This window comes from Muntiacus reevesi, chromosome 14 (genome assembly GCF_963930625.1).
Source record: "Muntiacus reevesi chromosome 14, mMunRee1.1, whole genome shotgun sequence".
Taxonomy (NCBI): domain Eukaryota; kingdom Metazoa; phylum Chordata; class Mammalia; order Artiodactyla; family Cervidae; genus Muntiacus; species Muntiacus reevesi.
In genome coordinates this window covers 9,674,282-9,694,824 of record NC_089262.1, presented here as the reverse complement: position 1 = coordinate 9,694,824, position 20,543 = coordinate 9,674,282, and the positions used below count along the sequence as shown (strand labels likewise).

The 20,543-nt window shown below is 41.2% G+C and overlaps 1 protein-coding gene across 1 annotated transcript in view; it reads left to right on the top strand.

Moving 5' to 3' along the window:
• The window catches only part of CTNND2 (catenin delta 2), a 1,077,052-nt gene that overhangs the window by 603,758 nt on the left and 452,751 nt on the right, over positions 1-20,543 (top strand). Inside the window, exon 6 of the mRNA XM_065905365.1 lies at positions 11,653-11,825. Coding sequence (XP_065761437.1) covers positions 11,653-11,825 — 173 coding nt within the window. The remainder of the gene's footprint in view (positions 1-11,652; positions 11,826-20,543) is intronic.

The following is a 20,543-nucleotide window of genomic DNA, read 5'->3' as shown; positions in this document are numbered from 1 at the left end:
TATAGGACAGATAGATGTTACATTCTTTTTTTAAAACGTCTGTTTTAAGCCCAGGTTGCACCAGTGGTAAGGAGCCTGCTGGCCAGTGTAGGAGACATAAGAGATGCGGGTTTGATCCCTGGGTCCAGAAGATCCCCTGGAGAAGGGAATGGTAACCCACTCCAGTATTCTTGCCTGGAGAATCCCACAGACAGAGGAGCCTGGAGGGGTAGAGTCAGTAGGGCCTCAGAGCGTTGGACAGGACTAAAACGATTTAGCATGCAGCATTTAAGCACTTATTAACAACAGCACAAAGAGTCTCTGCCCTTGGCATTTATGCCATGGGCAGAAGAGGCTGAAATTGAGCACTCTAAATACTGTAAGGTCAGATAGGTATTTGCTCCCAGCAGTGACAAAGCCAGTGGGGGTAAAGTAGGGCAGAGTTTCCCAGAGTGTATTGGGATTCCTGGGGGTCCTCAAGAACTTTTCAGGGATTGCAGAGATAACTGTTTTCACAATAATCCCATGATGCCATCCATCTTTCCTTATTTGTTCTTACACAATCAGAGAATGAGAGTCACACAGAGAACAGATTTGTGATTACCAAAGAGAAGGGGGTGGGGAAGGGATGGATTGGGAGTTTGGGATTAGCAGATGCAAGCTATTGTATACAGGATGGATAAACAACATGGTCCCACTGTATAGCACACAGAACCATAGCTCAGTTCAGTTGCTCAGTCGTGTCTGACTCTTTGTGACCCCATGGACTGCAGCAGGCCAGGCTTCCCTGCCCATCACCAACTCCCAGAGCTTGCTCAAACTCATGTCATTTGAGTCGGTGATGCCATCCAGCCATCTCATCCTCTGTCATTCCCTTCTCTTCCTGCCTTCAATCTTTCCCAGCATCAGGGTCATTTCTAGTGAGTCAGTTCTTTGCGTCAGGTGGCCAAAGTATTGGAGCTTCAGCTTCAGCATCAGTCCTTCCAATGAATATTCAGGACTGGTTTCCTTTAGGATTGGCTGGTTGGATGTCCTTGCAGTCCAAGGGACTCTCAAGAGTCTTCTCTAAAACCACAATTCCAAAGCATCAATTCTTCAGCGCTCAGCCTTCTTTATGGTCCAACTGGGAAAACTAATATTCAGGACTGATTTCCTTTAGGATTGGCTGGTTGGATGTCCTTGCAGTCCAAGGGACGCTCAAGAGTCTTCTCTAAAACCACAATTCCAAAGCATCAATTCTTCAGCGCTCAGCCTTCTTTATGGTCCAACTGGGAAAACTACTGAACTACTGACTACTGGAAAAACCATAACTTTGACTAGATAGACCTTTGTTGGCAAAGCAGTGTCTCTGCTTTTTAATATGCTGTCTAGGTTGATATCCTGTGATAAGCCATAATGGAAAAGAATATGAAAAAGAATGTGCATATACATATATATATGTATAACTGAGTCATCTGGCAGTACAGCAGAAATTGATGCAACATTGTAAATAAATTATACTTGAATAAAGTAAGTTAAACAAGCAAACTAAAACAGACTGAGAATCACACACAAAGAGTGTTCAGTGAAGCTTCCTGGAGGCTACGTGGCACGTGATAGCATCTTTGCTCTGATGGCTCATGGAAAGTGTGTGATGCAACCTTCTCTTTTAAATACTTTCCAATTTTGATGTCCTAAATAGTATTCTACGTCACTCATATGGTGAATAAAAGCTCTTTGAAGCATGTGGGATCTTAGTTCCCTGACTAGGGATTGGACCGAGTCCCCTGCAGTGGAGGCACAGTCTTAATAGAACCTCTAGGGAAGTCTCCAAACCACTGTAGTTTTCAGGGAATGATGCAAGGGCCAGGAAGTCATTCTTTACTTGATTGGGAATCTGAAAATGTGTGAGCAAACCCTACAAATATTTAGGAAAAAGTCTGTGATTTGCATCAAATCAAAAATTAGTTCTTTAAGTTAATATAATTCCATTAATACATTGAAATGTTTTCAAATTTTAGCTTTTAAATTTTGTTTTCTTCTAAAGCGATTTGTATTAGTTTTCTATTTCTTTTCACAATGACTGATAGTGAGAAGTATGAATCAATTATCTTTAGACTGCTAATTTATAAAGAAAAACATATAATGATTTTCCTCATTTTTGTGTTACATTAGTTTTTTTTTAATGGTAAATAAGACTAAACTTTATAAGGAAGTAGTTGGGGACTAGAGCAAACTATAAAAATACCATTCTGTGACTAAAACAACATGTAAAATCCCATGCATAATAAAAGTCTTGAGCTGTACATTTTAAAGAGAACTTATATTTGAAGTTTTTATTTTGTAATAAATGATATATTGTTCATTTCCCTCCATTGTATAGATATAAAGAAATGGACTTACTATATTTAGGGTAAGAGCTTTATCCATTTTTCATTTATTCATATACCAAGTCAAACTTGAGAAAGCAGACTAGTTAGGTCAGTAGCATTGACTGATTCTAAATCAGTCTAAAAACTAAATGACTGCTTCCCTATTCTTGGGACCTTTCAAGTTTTCATTTTCATGTAAAGCATTATACACTGAAAGCAGCTGACCAGAGGGGACAGATATTTTGAAGGAAGAGACTTAGAAATCAAGTTTAAGAACACGATTACTGGGACTTCCCCGTCGGTCCAGTGGTTTAGACTTCACCTTCCAAAGCAGGGAGTGCAGATTCACTCTGTGGTCAGGGAACTAAGATCCCATTTGTCTTGCAGCCAAACAAACAAACAAACAAAAAATAAAACAGAATTGATATTGTAACAAATTCAATAAAGATGTTAAAAATGGTCCATTGTGGGGGAAAGAAAAAAAAAGAACACATCTGTTCGTGAAACAAGCCCTAAGCTTTGCTACGTAACAAGCCGCTTGAGTTTCTGCCCCCACTTAATTTTAGGGATGCTGCTGCTGCTGCTAAGCCGCTTCAGTCGTGTCCGACTCTGTGCGACCCCATAGACGGCAGCCCACCAGGCTCCCCCGTCCCTGGGATTCTCCAGGCAAGAGCACTGGAGTGGGTTGCCATTTCCTTCTCCAATGCATGAGAGTGAAAAGTGAAAGTGAAGTCGCTCAGTCATGTCTGACTCGTAGCGACTCCTGGTGGGTCTGCAGCCCACCAGGCTCCTCCGTCCGTGGGATTTTCCAGGCAAGAGTACTGGAGTGGGGTGTTAGGGATGGTAGATGGACTGAATTGCTGTTTTTAGATTAATGCCCCAGGGAAACTTCTACATACCTTTTCACGTTACCAGCGAAGGGCAGGAGAAGACAACCAGTTTATCACTGCTCATCATCACCCGATGCTCAGTTGTACGAGACTCTGTGACCCCATGAACACCAGCCTGCTCCTCTGTTCATGGGATTCTCCAGGCAACACTTCACTACGGTCCTCTGGGCAGTTCTGTACAATAATGCACATAAAACCACAGCCACTCTAGAGGATGCCTGCATGTGACAGTGTGCACCAGACCTGTGAACTAACTTAGGTAATTGGACGTGCGAACACACATTTTGTGTCTTTGAAAGTTTGCACATTGAAGGTTCGTACGTATTCTCCCTAACTGGCAGTTGGAGAGCCAGGGTGCAATATATCCCTATGAAGGATGCTCATAATATGAGTTACGAGCATCAAGAGAGGGGAATGAAGAAGGAATTCCTAGGGCCTGGACTCCATCTCAGGCCTGTCCGTGCTGATTGTACTCGGCCACCTCTCCAGTGGTCTCTGAACTCTCTGCTTAGTTCCTGTGGGGATGACAATGGAAGGATAACACCCCCTCCGGACAGGGGAACCTTGAAGATCGTATCCGGGTTCCTCATCACCTAAGAGAAAACAGACACTAATCACCCCTGCCTCCGGACAGTATCTATCAGAATGTAAGCACAGGCTTATTGGTTATTAACTGGTTGGAATGTAACCATGGGCTTATTGATTATTAACTGTCTGAACATATAACACATGAATGATGGGGTTATTATGATTGTATTTACCCCTCCTTTGTAAGCATCAAGGGATTGGGGTGGTGGGTTTGGACACATACACATGGGGTATAAAAGATTTTCACAAATGCTGGTCGGGGTCCTTGGCTAAGAGGAGACTCTGCCTTGGGCCCGCCGGTGTAATAAACTGCAATCCACTAACAAAAAAAAAAAAAAAAAAAAAAGGAGGTTCGTACGTAGGGGACTTACTGTATATAATAATTTGCACTATTTCCTTTCTTCTTACTCACTCACCATTTTCCTTTTAAAAGATTTCCCCCTTTCTTTTTATTTGTTGTTGCTCTAAAAATTTACTCTCATTTAAAACAATACTTAACCTTCAAAGTATTCTCAGCCTTCCACAAAGATTGCATAACAGGAGGGTAGAAATGAGTCAAATTCTCTGACAGTTGTAGTTATGTGTGTGAGTCTTGTTGGCTTTATTTTTCATGGTCTATGTAAAGATAAGATTTTATATCATTTTGAAAGAGTCAGTTAAGCCTAAAAGTAAAGAATGTTTCTAAACTTCCCGATAAATGGAAATCTTAACAAAACTGCCTTTGTTGTGTATCCAGTCCTAAACTTGTCAGTCTCAATTTGTGTGTTTATTATTCCTGATTAGACTGAATTAACAACCTAACAAAGCAGTCATTGAGCGTCTGTGTGAGACATCGCCTAGATCTCATAGCTATTTATTTTAGTGCATTTCTTGTTAATAATTCTTTTCTGCTGATGGTAAAATAATCCCTAGGAATTAAATTGATATCTTAGTCACCACTTAGAGACCTTGTCTCATTCTTGTGGCTTCAGCTTTCACCACTGATGACTCAGATAGCTGCCTTTCTGTTCTAGAATTTCATTTATATATAACCAAACTTCAATCTGAGCTTCCCTGGTGCCTCAATGGTAAAGAATCTGCCTGTAATGCAGGAGATGCGGGTCTGATCCCTGGGTCAGGAAGATCCTCTGGAGAAGGGAATGGCAACCTACTCCAGGATTCCTGCCTGGAGAATCCCAGGGACAGAGGAGCTTGGTGGCCTAGCGTCCACAGGATCTCAAGAGTCGGACACAAGTGAGCAACTAAACCACCCACCACCACTGAACTTTGATCTTGGAAATTAAGATCTCAAAAGATAATTTAGTCTGTTGGAGCCAGTTTGAGAATCAAGCCCAGAGTGCCTTTCTAACTATGCCAACTCCCACCATCTCCAACAACTCTGTAGTTTAAAAAATGAAGCCTGTCCTTCCCCAAAGTACCAACTCCCCAGCAGAGGTCTCCTCCTCCTTCAAATGGCATGTGAGGGGAGCTTTTGCTTTTTCACCTCGCTTAGTGAATATTTATTGCTTTCTGGGACAGATGTTCAACTGAAACAGACAATCATTAGCACTGGCCAATAAATCACCTTAAACCTTGTAGAAACAGAAGGTGTGAGCCTGATCTTAGAGTGCTGCCCTGTTCGGTTTTCTAGAAAAGACTTACTCTGCACCATGGGCATCTCCCCCGCACACACTGCAGTGTCAGTGAGATCCTTCGAGAGACCAGCTAAAGAGTGTCCAGTCGTTTGGGCTGGCCTTCCCTTCCTGTCTACTAGTCCCCAAGTACCAATGAGCTTTAGAAAATGTCTCTTAAATGCACGATTTTCCCTTCCTTCCCACCATGGCCATTATCCCAATTGAGATTTCCTCCATTTCTTCTGATTTCCTATTTCTCCACTGCGGGAAATCCGTGGTCTCTAGTGTCTCCACGTATCTGAATGCAGAGTCCAGCAGCTTTCACATAAATGTTCAGACTCCTTGCTTTTATTTTGTCACTCTCCTTCCAGAAAACCTATTGCTGTGTGTATGCTTGCTAAGTCTCTTCAGTTGTGTCTCTTTTCAATCCCATGAACTGTAGCCCTCCAGGCTCCTCTGTCCTTGGGATTCTCCAGGCAAGAATACTGGAGTGGATTGCCATGCCCTCTTCCAGGGGATCTTCCTGACCCAGGGATCGAACCCACATCTCTTATGTCTCCTGAATTGTCAGGTTCTTTACCACTTGCTGCGTAAGACTACAGATTTCTCTGTCGAAATTCCTCATAGTCTATGCAGAGTATTAAGGCAGCAGAGATGGAGATGTGGTTAATTTCCCCGGGGCAATCAGACATCAGGGCAGGCTGCATGGTGGAGGTGACATTTAAACAACAAGTTTGAGAGTGGGTTTCGAGGTTGACAGAGAATGGAATTTCAGGTTAAGAGAGAACCTTCTCTTCCTTATTTCTTGTCTCTGACCCTAGGTTCTGTTTGGTTTGGTTTTTATTTCCAAGCCATTTTAAGGATCTATGCCTTGTGTGTCCCGTTTGTAAATAAGAAGCTTAGAGGGTGTTGAAAGAAAACACCGATATATGAATGGGACAGGACTAGAATATGGTTTTCAGGACGGATTCCAGTCAGGGTTTTATTCTCAGGCCATGTGGCTCATTAATTAGATAATCAGATAATAATACTAATAACTGACATTTGTGTAGCAATTTATATTTTTTCAAGCACTTGCACATCCATTATCTCATTAGGTGCTCACATTTGCAGAGATGAAGATTTCAGAGCACGAATAATGGCGTGTGATAGGAGCAGGCACTCTGAAGCCACACTGCCTTGCTGGCACCAGGCTTGGCATGATTGCTGTGTGTTCTCAGGCAGTGGGACCCTCAGCGATGTCAGCATACATGGGGATTTCTGCACTTTTATTGAGATCCTGTTAGGATTCCAGAGATTAACAGATATAAGCTGCTCAGGACAGTCCCTGCAACTTCGTAAACCCTCAGGGAAGGGGAACTGGTTTGCTATCCTTGCCTTCATCATCTATGACATCATACATGAGAAAATGGACTAGAGCCCACCAGATCTGCTGTGTTCTGGCCCTGGATTTTTTTTTTTTTTCAACACACACCCAGTCCAGCAGGCATGATTGTAATCCAAGTAATGACTTGGGAATGCCACTTTGTAAACCTCTGGCGTTTTCTCTGTTATCGCAAAGTACATAGTTTAATTAAGGCTTACTGTTTTCTGAAGCTGATGTCTTGATAAAGCAAAGAAGAATTAACAATTCTAAATGAAGTCTTTTTAAATTCATGTAAAGGGGACTTCCCTGGTGGTGGTTCAGGGGTTAAGAATCCAGCTCTCAATGCAGGGACCACAGGGTCGATCCCTGATCAGGGAACCAAGGGCCCATGTTCCTCAGAGCAGTGTAAGCCCACGCACCACAACTACCGACTGAGCCCTCAACAATAGATCATGTGTGATGCAATTAAGAGCTGACACAGCCAAATGAATAATTTTTTTATTTTAAATCCATTAAAGAAAATGAGTGCACATGAGCAGGAAAACTAAAAGAGCTAGTCAATTCAAGGAGAAACTGACCATATTTTTTAGTGCATGTTAATACGACCTGTAAGTGACTCTGAATTTTTAATGCAAGGAACGAACACTTCTGCCTTTCTGTCTGCTGACATTGACTTCTGCCCCGCTCCTGGAGGACAGCAGGCTTCCCCGAGCCAACACCTGGAATCTCTAAGGAGAGGCTTTTTAAAGAAGCAGTACCACACCCTGAGGTGTGAAGGTTTCTCCCACAAAATGACTTCTATTTAGGAAAGAATTTTTCAACCCATTAATGATGATGTGTGTGTATGACTTAAATAGTTGCCTGGATGTTAGCCAACCACAACTCCCAGAGTTGGAGACCAAAGACAAGAACAGCTTTTCATCTTCATTTTACGGAGTGTGTGACGCTGGCAGACCTCTGCACACCCCTGTTCACACTCCTCAGAATAGTGACAAAGATACGAGGACTTTTTTTTCAGAGCAGTTTATTTTGTGGGTTTTGGGCTGCCTTGTGGCTTAGCAGTAAGGAATCCACCCACCAAGCAGGAGGCACGGGTTTGATCCCTGGGTCGGCAAGATTCCCTGGGTTGGTAAGATCCCCTGGAGAAGGAGATGGCAACCCACTGAAGTATTCTTGCCTGGAGAGCCCCATGAACTGAGGAGCCTGGTGGGCTACAGTCCACGGGGTTGCAGAAGAATGGGACATGAGTCAGTGCCTAAACAACAACATGATCTTTAATTAATTCGTATATTTGAAAACATATGGAGACATTGCTGTGGCAGTCAGGATGCTCCCTAGGTTTAACGACGAGTCCCATGTCCCTGAACTCGTCAGTTCCCTTGGAATGTCTCCCCACTGTCCAGGGAGAACTAGTGTGTCTTGATCAGATCAAGGGCACACACACCCTTGATTTTGATCCATTTCTCAGAAAACAGTTTCCTGTCTGCTTTCTGGCTTCCATGTCTGACGTATTTTGAACAGACCTCTGGGCTTAGCTTTGAGGACTGTCCCACGACAGGCGGCAAAGAACTCACCGAGTGCCCTTAGGTCCATGTCCTAAAGCGCACCTGCTGGAAGGTGACGTCTGCTTGTGATGCTCTAATAGGACATGGTGACTAACTGTTGCTCATAGTTCAAGATTCTTCTGGAGCAACTAATGGCACTCAAAGCAACATTCCATTTCCCTGGGTGGAATTTTAAGACCCAGTCTCTTCCTCTCCCCCTCAACATCCCAAGAAGTCCTCTTACATTGTCTCCATTCCCCAGTGGATTCACATCATATCCTCAAGGATGCAGCCTCGTTTTGCCTCTAACCCAAGCAAGGCTTCATGGAAAGTCGTAAGGTCGTGAGGAAAAAAAATCATCATTTAAAGCCCCAAACTATAAATGCTTCTGAAATCTCTGAAAAATTTGTATTTTCTACCCCAGTGCACAATAATGTTAATAAAGTTAATTGAGTTAGTTATACGTAAATTTTACTTTTATTATAAAGAAATTAAGAATTGTCTTCTAATTTTCACCTTTTTCATATTCTTGTATATCTGTGCTCTCTAAAATTGGAGTGAATAAATGCCATTCATTTGAAACCTAGTAATCAACAGGAAAAATAATTCTAAAATGCATGCGATGTTTTGGCTATTGTCCTGTTTTGTCCTTGCTAGGTGCTATGTCACGGTTGTAATATTATGATATATTGCTCATTGTTGCAATTGCGTTTGTCAGACTACATCTAGGCTCCATGCTTGAGATGTGTGAACAAAGTAATGAGACAGAGAATCTTTGTTTGTTTTCATGGAGTATTGATCAGGTGTACCACTGATTCTATAAAAGAGCAGATTTGATTATTTCATGATGTGTTTTTCAGGAGCACATAAATCATATTTTTAATTGAAATTGCTTCAAAAAGGGGCTTTCAATTGCCACCTTTCTATTCTGCCAGGAGAACATTTGTAGGTTTCTAGAGATAATCTTATGAATCTACTCAGAATTGACAAGTTTGTTTGACTTGCTAATTACATATGCAGGTAAGTTCATCAGAGCAAAGTCATGCCACCTCTTTAAAAGGCAAATAACCAGGACATACAGTGTTTTGGCTTTATAGACTGTCAAGTTAGTTATATGAAATTAAAGAATTTTAACAATTGTACTGACATTTCCAAAAGTTTGTGCACTCTTGTATATCTGTTTTGACTTTCACTGCTGTGGAGATGCATTGTCGTGGCGGGGGTGGGGGCGGGGGTGGTGCATGGCCAGTCCAAGGCATTGTGTCAGGGTGGACTGTCCTGAAAGAAACAGCCAAAGAAGTCACAGTGGGAAGCTGCCTATTGTTAGGTACAATGCTGACCGCTCACCATAAAGGGCCTCTGCTTTTCTGCCATAGCTCACTCCCCTCCGTTGAGCAGTGAGCTTCAGAAGGGTAGGGACCAAGGGGAAAGCCCTTGGCTACAGTTCATTGCTGTCTTCCTAGCATCCACCCCATCCTTCTAATTTTGCAGTCAGTTCCCACCTCTGTCCCATCACTGATCCCTCTTCCCTTCCAGAGGCTCTGCCATGTCTCAGCCTGCCCATTACCTGGCATCAGAAACCAGCCCTTGACTCTGTCTTCATGCCTGACAGTTTCCACAGCAGCAGTGGGGAAAATATGTTCTTGGCATCCAGAAGGAAACTCTGAATGCGTTCCCCATAGGTGCACCGTAGTCCTGGTGATTAGCCCTATAATACCATCAGTATGGACTAAATGGCTTTTTGCAAGCCATTGCAGACTTCGCCATCTGGTATAGACAAATTTCTTGGGACTCTATTTTTGAAATTACAAGGAAAGGAATTGCAGTTGTACTTTTGCTATGCCCTTCATGATGAAATTGGGACTGGATGAAAATGCTTTTATTTCCTTGCTTGACTTTTTTTTCCAGAAACTGTATAGATTCCAAAATACCAAGTCTTACCCGTACTAACTAATCATCTTTGTATTCAATTTCCAATGATGGAAAAGTATTTTGCATTGTTTAGAAGTTCCATCAGGATTAGAGGGAAGGGGGAGGTCTTAAATGCAGAGGTTATGTGGACTGATCCTTATTAAGTGAAGAAATTGTTTTCCCAGAAAAAAAAAAAAATGGCCTATATCATGTCAAATCTGCAGTCTTATTTGAGATAAAAAGCCATGTTCTATTTTTAAAAGAAAGAAGGAACTTGAAATTTGCTTACACTCCTTAGAAATGATACTATAGTCTAAAACAGCTGAAGAGGAAGATTAAGTATGGGATTATGGATCGAACCTGGGTCTCCAGCATTGCAAACAGATTCTTTACCATCTGAGCCACCAGCGAAACCCATGTATATAATTACCCTCCTTCAAAAAAGGAATAACTTTGTACTATGGTTGAGATAACAAGAGAGAACTTGAGTTGCCAAGTCCCTTCTCCTCACTTAACTCACTCTACTTCCCCCAGTCCCCTCTCAAACACACATACCAGAAAATAGTAATACTCTTAAACTCTTCTGTACTTCTTTTCATCCCCAAAGTGAATATGAAATTTGATTAAAAAAAATTTGCTTACAAAGGAAATGGGCAAACTATTGCAAAGATCCCATCTAAAAAGAAAGAAAATAAAAACCAAATTTTCTCGTACAAAGTATAACTAAATAATGAGGCCAGGAATTCCTTTCTCCATCTCTTGCAGTGTCAGCCAGCTTAGCACCAGTTTAAACACTGTATCTTCTCTTTGTTCTTCTGCTGTGCATTGTTGTGATGACAAAGATAACTAGCCCTCAGAGATCATGTGAGATCAGGTTAAATTCTACATTGTATGAGAGCTATTAATATTTTACACACTGTCTACCCTTCAAGCTTTGAGTATTACATCACTATTTATACAACAGAACTTGTTACTGATTGGAAGGTTTTGAGTGTTCGAGCATCCTATTAATACACGAGGAGATATATTAATGCAATTAACATGTACCAAAAGGAAGACTTCTAAATTATTTCAAATGTTTCCAACATTGTCTGATCCAAAAATAAGTACTTGATTAACTAATTTGTCTTGTAAGAAATGTCTCTATGTAGGTCAGGATGAGATCATTTAGAAAAAAAAATCTACTCTTTGGAGAACTTTTACACCACAAAAAAAAAAAAAAGAAAGAAAAAAAAATCTCATTTAAGAGCTGGAGTCGAATTATATGGTCATTTTAGTTCTCAGAATTCAAAGCATAGATGGCTGGAATCATGCGCGTGTGATAATTCTAGGCTACTCTCAATAAATAATACATGTCATTTCTGCTTCACTGAGGCTGTCACTTACTGCTCTAAATGACTTTCAATGCAGGGCCCAGCCTGCTGTCCCAGAGTGCACTTCAGCTCAATTCCAAACCTGAAGGGTCCTTCCAGTATCCAGCCAGCTACCATAGCAACCAGACCCTGGCTCTGGGTGAGACAGCCCCGTCGCAGCTCCCCGCCCGCAGCACACAAGCCCGAGGTGCGGGCCAGAGTTTCAGCCAGGTACGTGCTGGGGATGGGATGCTCTGCGGTGTTGATCCTTGGGCTCCAAGGCGTCAAGCGGGAAGCAGGGCTGTCAAATGGCTATGGTGTCCCCTCCTGCCGTTTTTACAAGTGCCCTGCAACTTTGGAGAGCTGCTCTCGGTGCTGTGAGTGAAGGAAATGAATAACACGATACGATTATAGAATAACTCGAATTACAAGCATCTTTTTTGTGGGATATATCTGTCAATTGCTCATGCTCTTTCTGCTTTAAATACACTTACCTAGGTGAATATGCAAATGTGTGTCTAGTTCCTATTTCTGTGTTGATTATAAATATGACGTGCATGATGAGTTTGTGAGGGTACCTGAAACACATTCTCTCTCCTTAAAAAAAAAAAAGCGTGAAATTATTCTTTGGGGTTAATCATATAAAGGAACATAGTATAAATGCATCATCACATATACATATACAGAACTGTCCTGAAAATAATTGTGGTTGAGTTGGAATAGTTACACTTTGTCAAGTTTGATTTTGAAATGGGCCCTCAGTCATTTCCTTAAGATGCGTACTTGCTCTTGTGGTTTTAATGTACATACTTATTAGCTGCAGTTAGAAATCAACTCTTGGTAAAAAGAAGTGGCTACCAACCCCCATTAAGAAAACAATTGTTGTAAATGTTGTGATATATACATGTGTGTGTGTGTATTTATGTGTGTGTGTGTACTACTTAATACTTTAGTTTTGATCATTTTGGGGTGCAGGCTATATTTGGTCAACCCAGCAGAATTAATATACTGAAGGGCTATCTTGTTTTAAGCTACTTTATATTTATTTTTTAGTATAAAGGGACACAAGACCCTCTTAATCTCTGTGCATCATTCCTGGAATGAAGAACTAAAACCCAAAAGCACCCCTTAAACTGACAAGTTTGATGTCATCCTTTCTGCATTTATTGGGCAGTTCCTCTGCCAGAAATCCTTGCCCAGGCACACTACCTACTCCAAGCTCCTGCATCAACCAAACCCATCTCTGTCACCAATTCATTGCTATTAGGCATCCGTGTATCTTCCCAACAAAACTGAAAACCACTCGAGGGCAGGGCTATTTTCATTTTTTATCACCATCCACATGGCCACCAAGAAGTGTCTGCTGGCAGAGAGGAGGCAAGGCAAGTTAGAATGGCATCATGCAGTCACCCTGAGATGCTTTTTTGAGGTGATAGAACATAAATGAAGCATAAGCTGAAAAGCCCCAATGCGTTTCAGTTATTTTAAAGTTAAACGATTGTCCCAGCTATCCATTATCTATGATTGTCTTTTTCAGGCCAAACCTTTGCCCATCAGTGGCAAGGTAACTTTTACCTTCTTGTGATGTCAAGGTGAAGTGGATAAAGTGGAATGATAAATAAAACATTCCACTGCGAGGGGCCCGTTGCCCCATGGAGGTCCAGGGTGTGACTCTAGTTCAGAGATCTGGTGGTGTGTGATGCTCAAGAAGGAAAAGACCTTGAATTCATTGCATCCAGGTCCACACACACAGACTAACCCTGGAACTCTGCTAGTTCCCAGCTCCTGGATCACTGCTCTTGAAAACGCTGGTCTGTTCTATCTCCCTTACAGAAATCTGATAAGACACAAGAGGGAATGTCTAAAAAATATTTTTTAATTAATTAGGAAAAATTATTTTATGTACTTTCATTTATCATATATGCAAAATAGTTCTTATTTGCTTATGTAAAAACATTATATAATGTTTGAAGTATTGAGTGATGTTATTAGCATAGAAAATGTTATTAGATCTTTTTAGTCTCATTTTATTTTATTAAAATATGAAGCTATAGGATTTTTTTCTCTAGGTACAGAATTTTTTCCTCTAAAAAGCATCCCATTCTTGAACTCTCTTTTAATCTTCCCATCTACACTGAACTCTCTCTGACCATGATATACTGATCGTGGTGGGATATGTGTAATTTTGAATTCTTTGGGAGTAAATAAATGATTACAGACCTTTTTTAACCCTTCTGTCTATCCACACTTCTAGGTCTAATGAGGCAGAAATAGTCATAAATAAGGGATAATTTACATTCAGATTAACTTATGAAAGCTCTGAATTCAGCTTTTGCCAGCTTCTTAGAACTTTTAAGACATGTAGCTAGTAAAGCAATAAAGTTCTACCTCTCTTTTATTTTTATCTTAAACTCATTTAATACTCATGCTTGGCTTCCTCTCATAAATATTTAAGACCCCTGTAATTTGAGTTAAAACATTAAGTCAAATGAAAAAAAATCACATTTCCCATAGCTGAGCATCATGGAAAATGGAACAATCAGTATCAAGAGAAAAATCAGTTCATTATCAGCTTAACTTGTGAGCATCTTATGCACTCAGTTCATACATAGCTCTGTGAGGACTATTAAACCAAAGCTTTCTTATTTATAAAATCAATAGTTACCATTTACTGAGACCCGGAAGTAATCTGTTTTACATACATCCTCTTATTTAATCCCCACCACATTTACATTTTAAATTTAAATTATCATTTACATCTTAAATATGCAGAAACTCAAACTCAGTGCACTTAGCAGAGTTGCCAGGCACCATTTTAAGGTAGCAGCAGTAAGAATGGGAACAGAATCTTGACTGAATTGAAGCCTAATCATTTCGAGGGAGTGTTTCATAGGTTTCCTTTTATATATTGACTGTTTCAATTAAATATATCTACAGCTTGATCCTAGTAAGAACTCTACACATGTAGAGCAGCAATATGCTGATTTATCTTCCACGTTGGAGTTCTACTTGTTGGAGTTAATTCTATCATCCACCAGTTGCCATGGGAGTAAAACAGTAGCGGCTCAAAGGACAGATTGGGCCTCACATTAAAAGTCTGCTTTAAAGTTTAATCAGAAACTGTAACTTGGTTGTGAAGATATCAAAGCTATGCATTTGAAGGCATCTATCAATGTGCATATTCAAGGTGATAACTTCAGTTATAGTCATAGGTTACTGGTCTGCACTCATTTATCTGACCAGTGGGTGGTTGCAGTCTGAATATTCAAACAAGGGGGTTGTTCTAATCCACTTGGTTAACAGGATGGAGGCTACTGGTGGATTGCTGAATCCTATTTATTTTAGCAGAGCGTCCGATCTGGGTACCACGATTCACTCTCAGCTTCAGCATGCTGCAGTGTGAAAGGCATGTGTTAGCATGATTTCACAATCATGTCAGAGAAATGCTGAACAAGTACATCAGTACTTTTACTCAGCATTTAGTGTGCAACCCTTGAAATAAGGAGGTCACATGTCATCCCCATAACATCTCCTTTGCTCAACTTGTCCTGAGAATCCCTGTCTTCCAGTGGTTTCCCAGAGCCCTGTGACACATTCTTTTCAATATTCTAAATAGTGTTCAAGCTCACTTCTGCCAAGCTATATTAAATTTTAGAATATCCTGTCATCATCAAGTGCCTGAAGGGATACGAAAGTTCAAATAATGGTTCACAGATGCCAGACCAGGTTAATAAGGTCAGTAACCAAGTAACACAAAAACATTTCACTTTAGGGAACCTAAAAAAATGTGTAATTCTGAAGTAAAGCAAATGGTTTTCTATCTGGCTCATAAATCATGTCAGAGTATAATTTCAAAGGAGTATCACAAATATTCAAAGATTTGGGTGTCAACGTTTAACCAATACTAGTTTATTCAGCATGATAAATGTTTGTGGGGTTATCATCACCAGGCTTCACATCAGACCCTGGTGCATGGTCTGCCTTACTGTACTGGGCCAAGCTGAGTCACAGAATTACCAGAGAATTCTAGTTCTCTGGCGTGACCCTAACTGACGTCTTTGAAGTCATTCTCCTCAGACTCTAAGATGAATTCACGGGACTCAGCTGGAGGAGAGAGTATAAGACCCTTCCCATCAGATCCCAAGGCCTTTCTGGAAAGTCACTTGAGCTGATTCAGTTCTCCTTTGCCCCACAACCATGTTCCACTTAGCTATCCTGCCAGCTCGCCTCCTCATCCAGGTGTATAGACTATCCCTCCATCCCTCCCTTCTTCCTCCAAGTCAACCTTAGCCTTCATGTAGCTCCTGGTAGGTGCCCCCAATCAAAATAGAGCTGTTTTTTCCATTGCATTTATATATATATATATATATATATATAGACTATTCTTTGATGCCTTTGAGATATTATGTGTGCTTACTGTGTGCTGAGCTGTATATTTGCTTACCATGGAGAAGAGAACAGACATGGTCCCTGTCCTCAAGGCCCATCTATTCTAGCAGCAGTGATGGGAGCGCAGAAAATCAATACAGTGAATAAGTGAATTGCATAGTTTGTTAGCAGATGAAGAATTCAGAGAGGAGGGAATGGATATGGACGATGATAAGCAGGCTCCGCTGTTCGGGATGGGTGTGGTACACGGGGCCTCGTGGAGCAGATGACATGACTCTGGGGCAAAGACGATAGAGGAGAAGAGTCAGGAGCAGTGCCTCTGTCTGGGGGACAGCAAAGGCCATGGCCATTGGATGTCAACCTGGCATGTTGACTGGAGCAGCAGTGAGGGCCAGGTGGCCAGAGTGGGAAAGTAGATGGAAAACTGACTTGATCATCATCTTGTCTTTCACTCGAGTAAAGTGAGGAGCTGGTAGAGAATTCTGAGCAGAGATACAACATGCCTGACTTATGAATTGAAATCCTCGTTTGGTCATTTCACATATAATATCCCATAGTATAGTGCATGCAAGTCTGTCTCCTCCTATCAGATTGCCTTGTCACAAAAGTGGAAACCATACAAAATATTAATCTCCACATCTTGAGTGACTGATCCAGGGTTCACCAAATATTTATCACATTCCTCAAACCCCAGCCTTCTTTATACTCATATTGCAAAGGCTTGTGGGTGGTGAGAGGATTAAGAAGTTAGGTCCTTTCCAGCCTTCACCTGCTTCCACTAACATCCAATTTCCTATGAGTTATATGAAATGTCAAATGTAAATCTTCTAGCACAGCAGAGTCTCTCTAAAAATGTTGGTTTCCCCCATGTCCAAACACAAGGTAGTTGTGAGAAACACGTTCACCAGCCCAAAACCAAGGGATGGGCTCAAAGACATGAAGCACAGCAAAAGCGAGACTTTTAATGATTTGCAAGATCGGGTGTCTGGTGGGCAGGCACACCCAGGGCCCTTAAAGCAAGCAATTTATTCCCTAACACGCAGGTCCCTCCCCCTGGTTCCTCACTGACTGAGTACTATGGGATGTACAATCTTCCCCAAGGTCACCTAAGTTCCATTATTTCTCCCTTCCCAACTTATATCTGCATTTTTCAACAAAGGCTTTCTTGCTGGTGTATCACTTCCCCCAGCATCCTGTTTGCCTAGGGAATCTCCAGGTGCATGAACTGTGTCTCTCCTGCAAGTCATTAGGCAAGTTTAGAACCAGGGCACAGGCAGTGGGTGGAGTCCTATCTATTTAGGATGCAGTCTGATCTCCCTCCCCCAATCCTACCTTTCTTTATCTAAAGAGTCTAGGCCTCAACTTTGTCATGTCCGTAAGTTTAGCTGTTAGTACTCTTCCACTCGGCCTTAGCTACTGTGTCTCGAAAATGGACCACTTCAAGTTTCTATTTCTTACAGTAGTCTCATCAAGTATTTCATGCCTCAGAGTGACAAAAGAAGCAAGAAATAGAGAGTGTACACCTGTACACAGAACACTGGTAAAGAAGTACAGGAACCTGAAGATTTTAAAACCACTTTCACACTGTCCAGCAGAACTAAAGTGAGCCTGTCTACCTTATAATCGTAGGAAATTCCTGCTTCCTGCAGGAGATTAAGAATTGCATGATTGTTCTTTAAAAATAATACTCGAACAATGGTAGATACACTAGAAAAAGAAGTAAGCTTTTTGAGAAGCAAAAAGCAAAAAGTTTTTGATCTGGCCTGTCTACTTAATGTGGCACTGACTTTTAAGTCTTAAAAGTTCTCACTTGCACTATATCATAATAATAAATACACCATCTGCTCACTTCTGCCAGAAGTCAATAAGTTTTGAACATTGCTTATTGGTGCCCCTTCATGCTAGGTGGATTGAAGGCCAAGGGGATGGAGAACTATGGATGGCAGTGGGATGGGCACAGGGACACCCCTGGTTCCAAGGAGGACCCAGCCCTCCAATGAACACTTGCATCTTGATTGCTGAATGCAAAAAGTTACACAGGTGCCTAGTTTGACATCATTCCAGTTTGCTGAATTAGGAAAGAACTTGTTTCTGGGTGGCACCTGTAAAGAGAAAAGTCACTAAAAAACTTGGAAAACACAAAATTGCTGAGATGTCTTTAGCGTAGAATGTATATATTTATACTGCATTTACAGGAGAAATCATGTCATTTTGTACGCTTCGTCTGGCATATCTGCAGGAAACTCACACTTTGTTTTTAAAAGCGTTTTCAGATAATTACGTGTTGGAAATCCTTTCTCAGTGCTCTGCTTTAAATTTTTACCCATTTTCTTTTTCCAGTAGAAATATATTTAATCTGGTTTCAATAGCTGAAGCATTCCTCATTGTGGGCAGTGTGCGTATGTGTTTTACTCTAACATTTCTTCTTCTGTGCAAATGTTTGTGTTATTAAAGTTATACTAAATGAGCCTCTTGCTGAAATAAAAGTTTTACATAGTGTATTTTTGCCAAGGCTCATGTTTCTTAGAAAGAGTTGCCATCAAAAAGTCCCTCTTAAAGATAAATTTGTATAAGAGACTCATATCATTGCTTTAATTTTTTCTTCTCTATTTTCTTTCTACTTGGTGGTTGTTGTTCACTAGTTAAATTGTGTCTGATTCTTTGCGGCCCCATGAACTGCAGCACACCAGGCTTCCCTGTCCTTCACTATCTCCCGGAGTTTGCTCAAACTCATGTCCTTTGAGGCAGTGATGCCATCAAAGCATCTCATCCTCTGTCACCCCATTCTACTTAGTAGACCATAGTGTTGGCCACATGAAATACTTTTGAGAATATTTACTGATAGTGACCCTAATCATACTTTTATTAAAGTGAGGTTGGAGAGAAGGAAAAACCAGTACCTAAGGTACAGAAGTCTGTACTTCCCTTTTTATATGAGTGGCTTAGGGACCCTGGAGCACTGGATCCACTTTGCTCATGTTGTTGTTCAGTCACTAAATCGTGTCCAGCTCTTTGTGACCCCAGGGATTGCAACATGCCAGGCTTCCCCGTCCTTCACTATTTCCTGGAGTTTGTTTAATCTGTGTCCATTGAGTTGGTGATGTTGTCTAACCATCTCATCCTCTGCTGCCCCCTTCTCCTTTTGCCTTCAATCTTTGCCAGCATCATGTCTTTTCCAGTGAGTCAGCTCTTCGCATCAAGTGGCCAAAGTAGTGGCGTTTTAGCTTCAGCATCGGTCCTTCCAATGAATATTCGGAGTTGATTTCCTTTACTATTGACTGATTTGATCTCCTTGCAGTCCAAGGGATTCTCAAGAGTCTTCTCCAACATCACAGTTCGAAAGCATCAGCTGTTTGGCGCTCAGCCTTTTTTATGGTCCAACTCTCACATCTGTACATGACCACTGGAAAAAACCATAGATTTGACTAGATGGATCTTTGTTGGCAAAGTAATGTCCCTGCTTTTTAATATGCTGTCTAGGTCTGTCCTAACTTTACTTCCAAGGAGCAAGTGTCTTAATTTCATGGCTGCAATTACTGTCAGCAGTGATTTTGGAGCCCAAGAAAGTAAAATCTGTCACTATTTCCACTTTTTCCCCAATTCTTTCTGCCAGGAAGTGATGGGACTGGATGCCATGATCTTTGTTTTTTGAATGTTGAGTTTTAAGCCAGATTTTCCTCGCTTCATCCCAGTGGTAATGACTTCAGGGATGGCGTGTGGACTCCCCACAGAAGCTGTCTCTTCATTTTATGTTTCGTATGAGTTTTCACCTAAAGCAGTGCTCCTCAAAGGAATTGCTAGACAAGGCACTTGATGATTTTATTTGGCCATTTCTGAAATCAGATCTTTTTCACAGAACCAAGATTTTCTATCTCGGGAATTATTTAAAGAGAGGCCTTTCTTCTGAAGACAGTTTCAAAAGAGAAGTTATTGAGATTTCGGGAGCCGTGATGATAGTGTTCAAGCAAATTGATTTTCTCCCAGAGACTCAAAGGCACAAGACTTACTTTGTGGGTGTAGATTCCTTTTAGTGGCATATTACAGGCACATCTCATCTAAGACTTTGGCATTTGGGAGTTGGTGCTTTCTTCTTGTTTTCAAGTTGTTAGAGTAAATGGCTTTGTCCATAGTCCTGTACAAGGCTGGAGGTCTGCACCACCTTACCCTAGTGAGTTCAACACATTCTCAGACATGTTCATCAGGAGCACGTAGCTGATATTACAAAATCACGTTACCAGATCCTTCTGCTTCGGTAATGGATTTCTTCAAAGATGTACATAAAGATGTACATCATAAAGCCATGGATGCTGTTTTTTGGTTTCAAAAGTTATTCAGGCTTCTTTATTCATCGAAAGAATGTTCCCCTGTCATTGCTGTTATTTTCTCACTGTTTTTTCCTCTCTCCATTTGCATTCCTTCAAACACCAGCCAGACCTCTTCCCACCAGACCCACTGCTACATTCCCATGTTTGGGCTCTTCTGTGACCCTGGCCTGATGCCTCGTCCTTATTTTTCTCTCCCTCTCTGACTCTTGTGACACTGTTTTTGTCCTGGAGCACC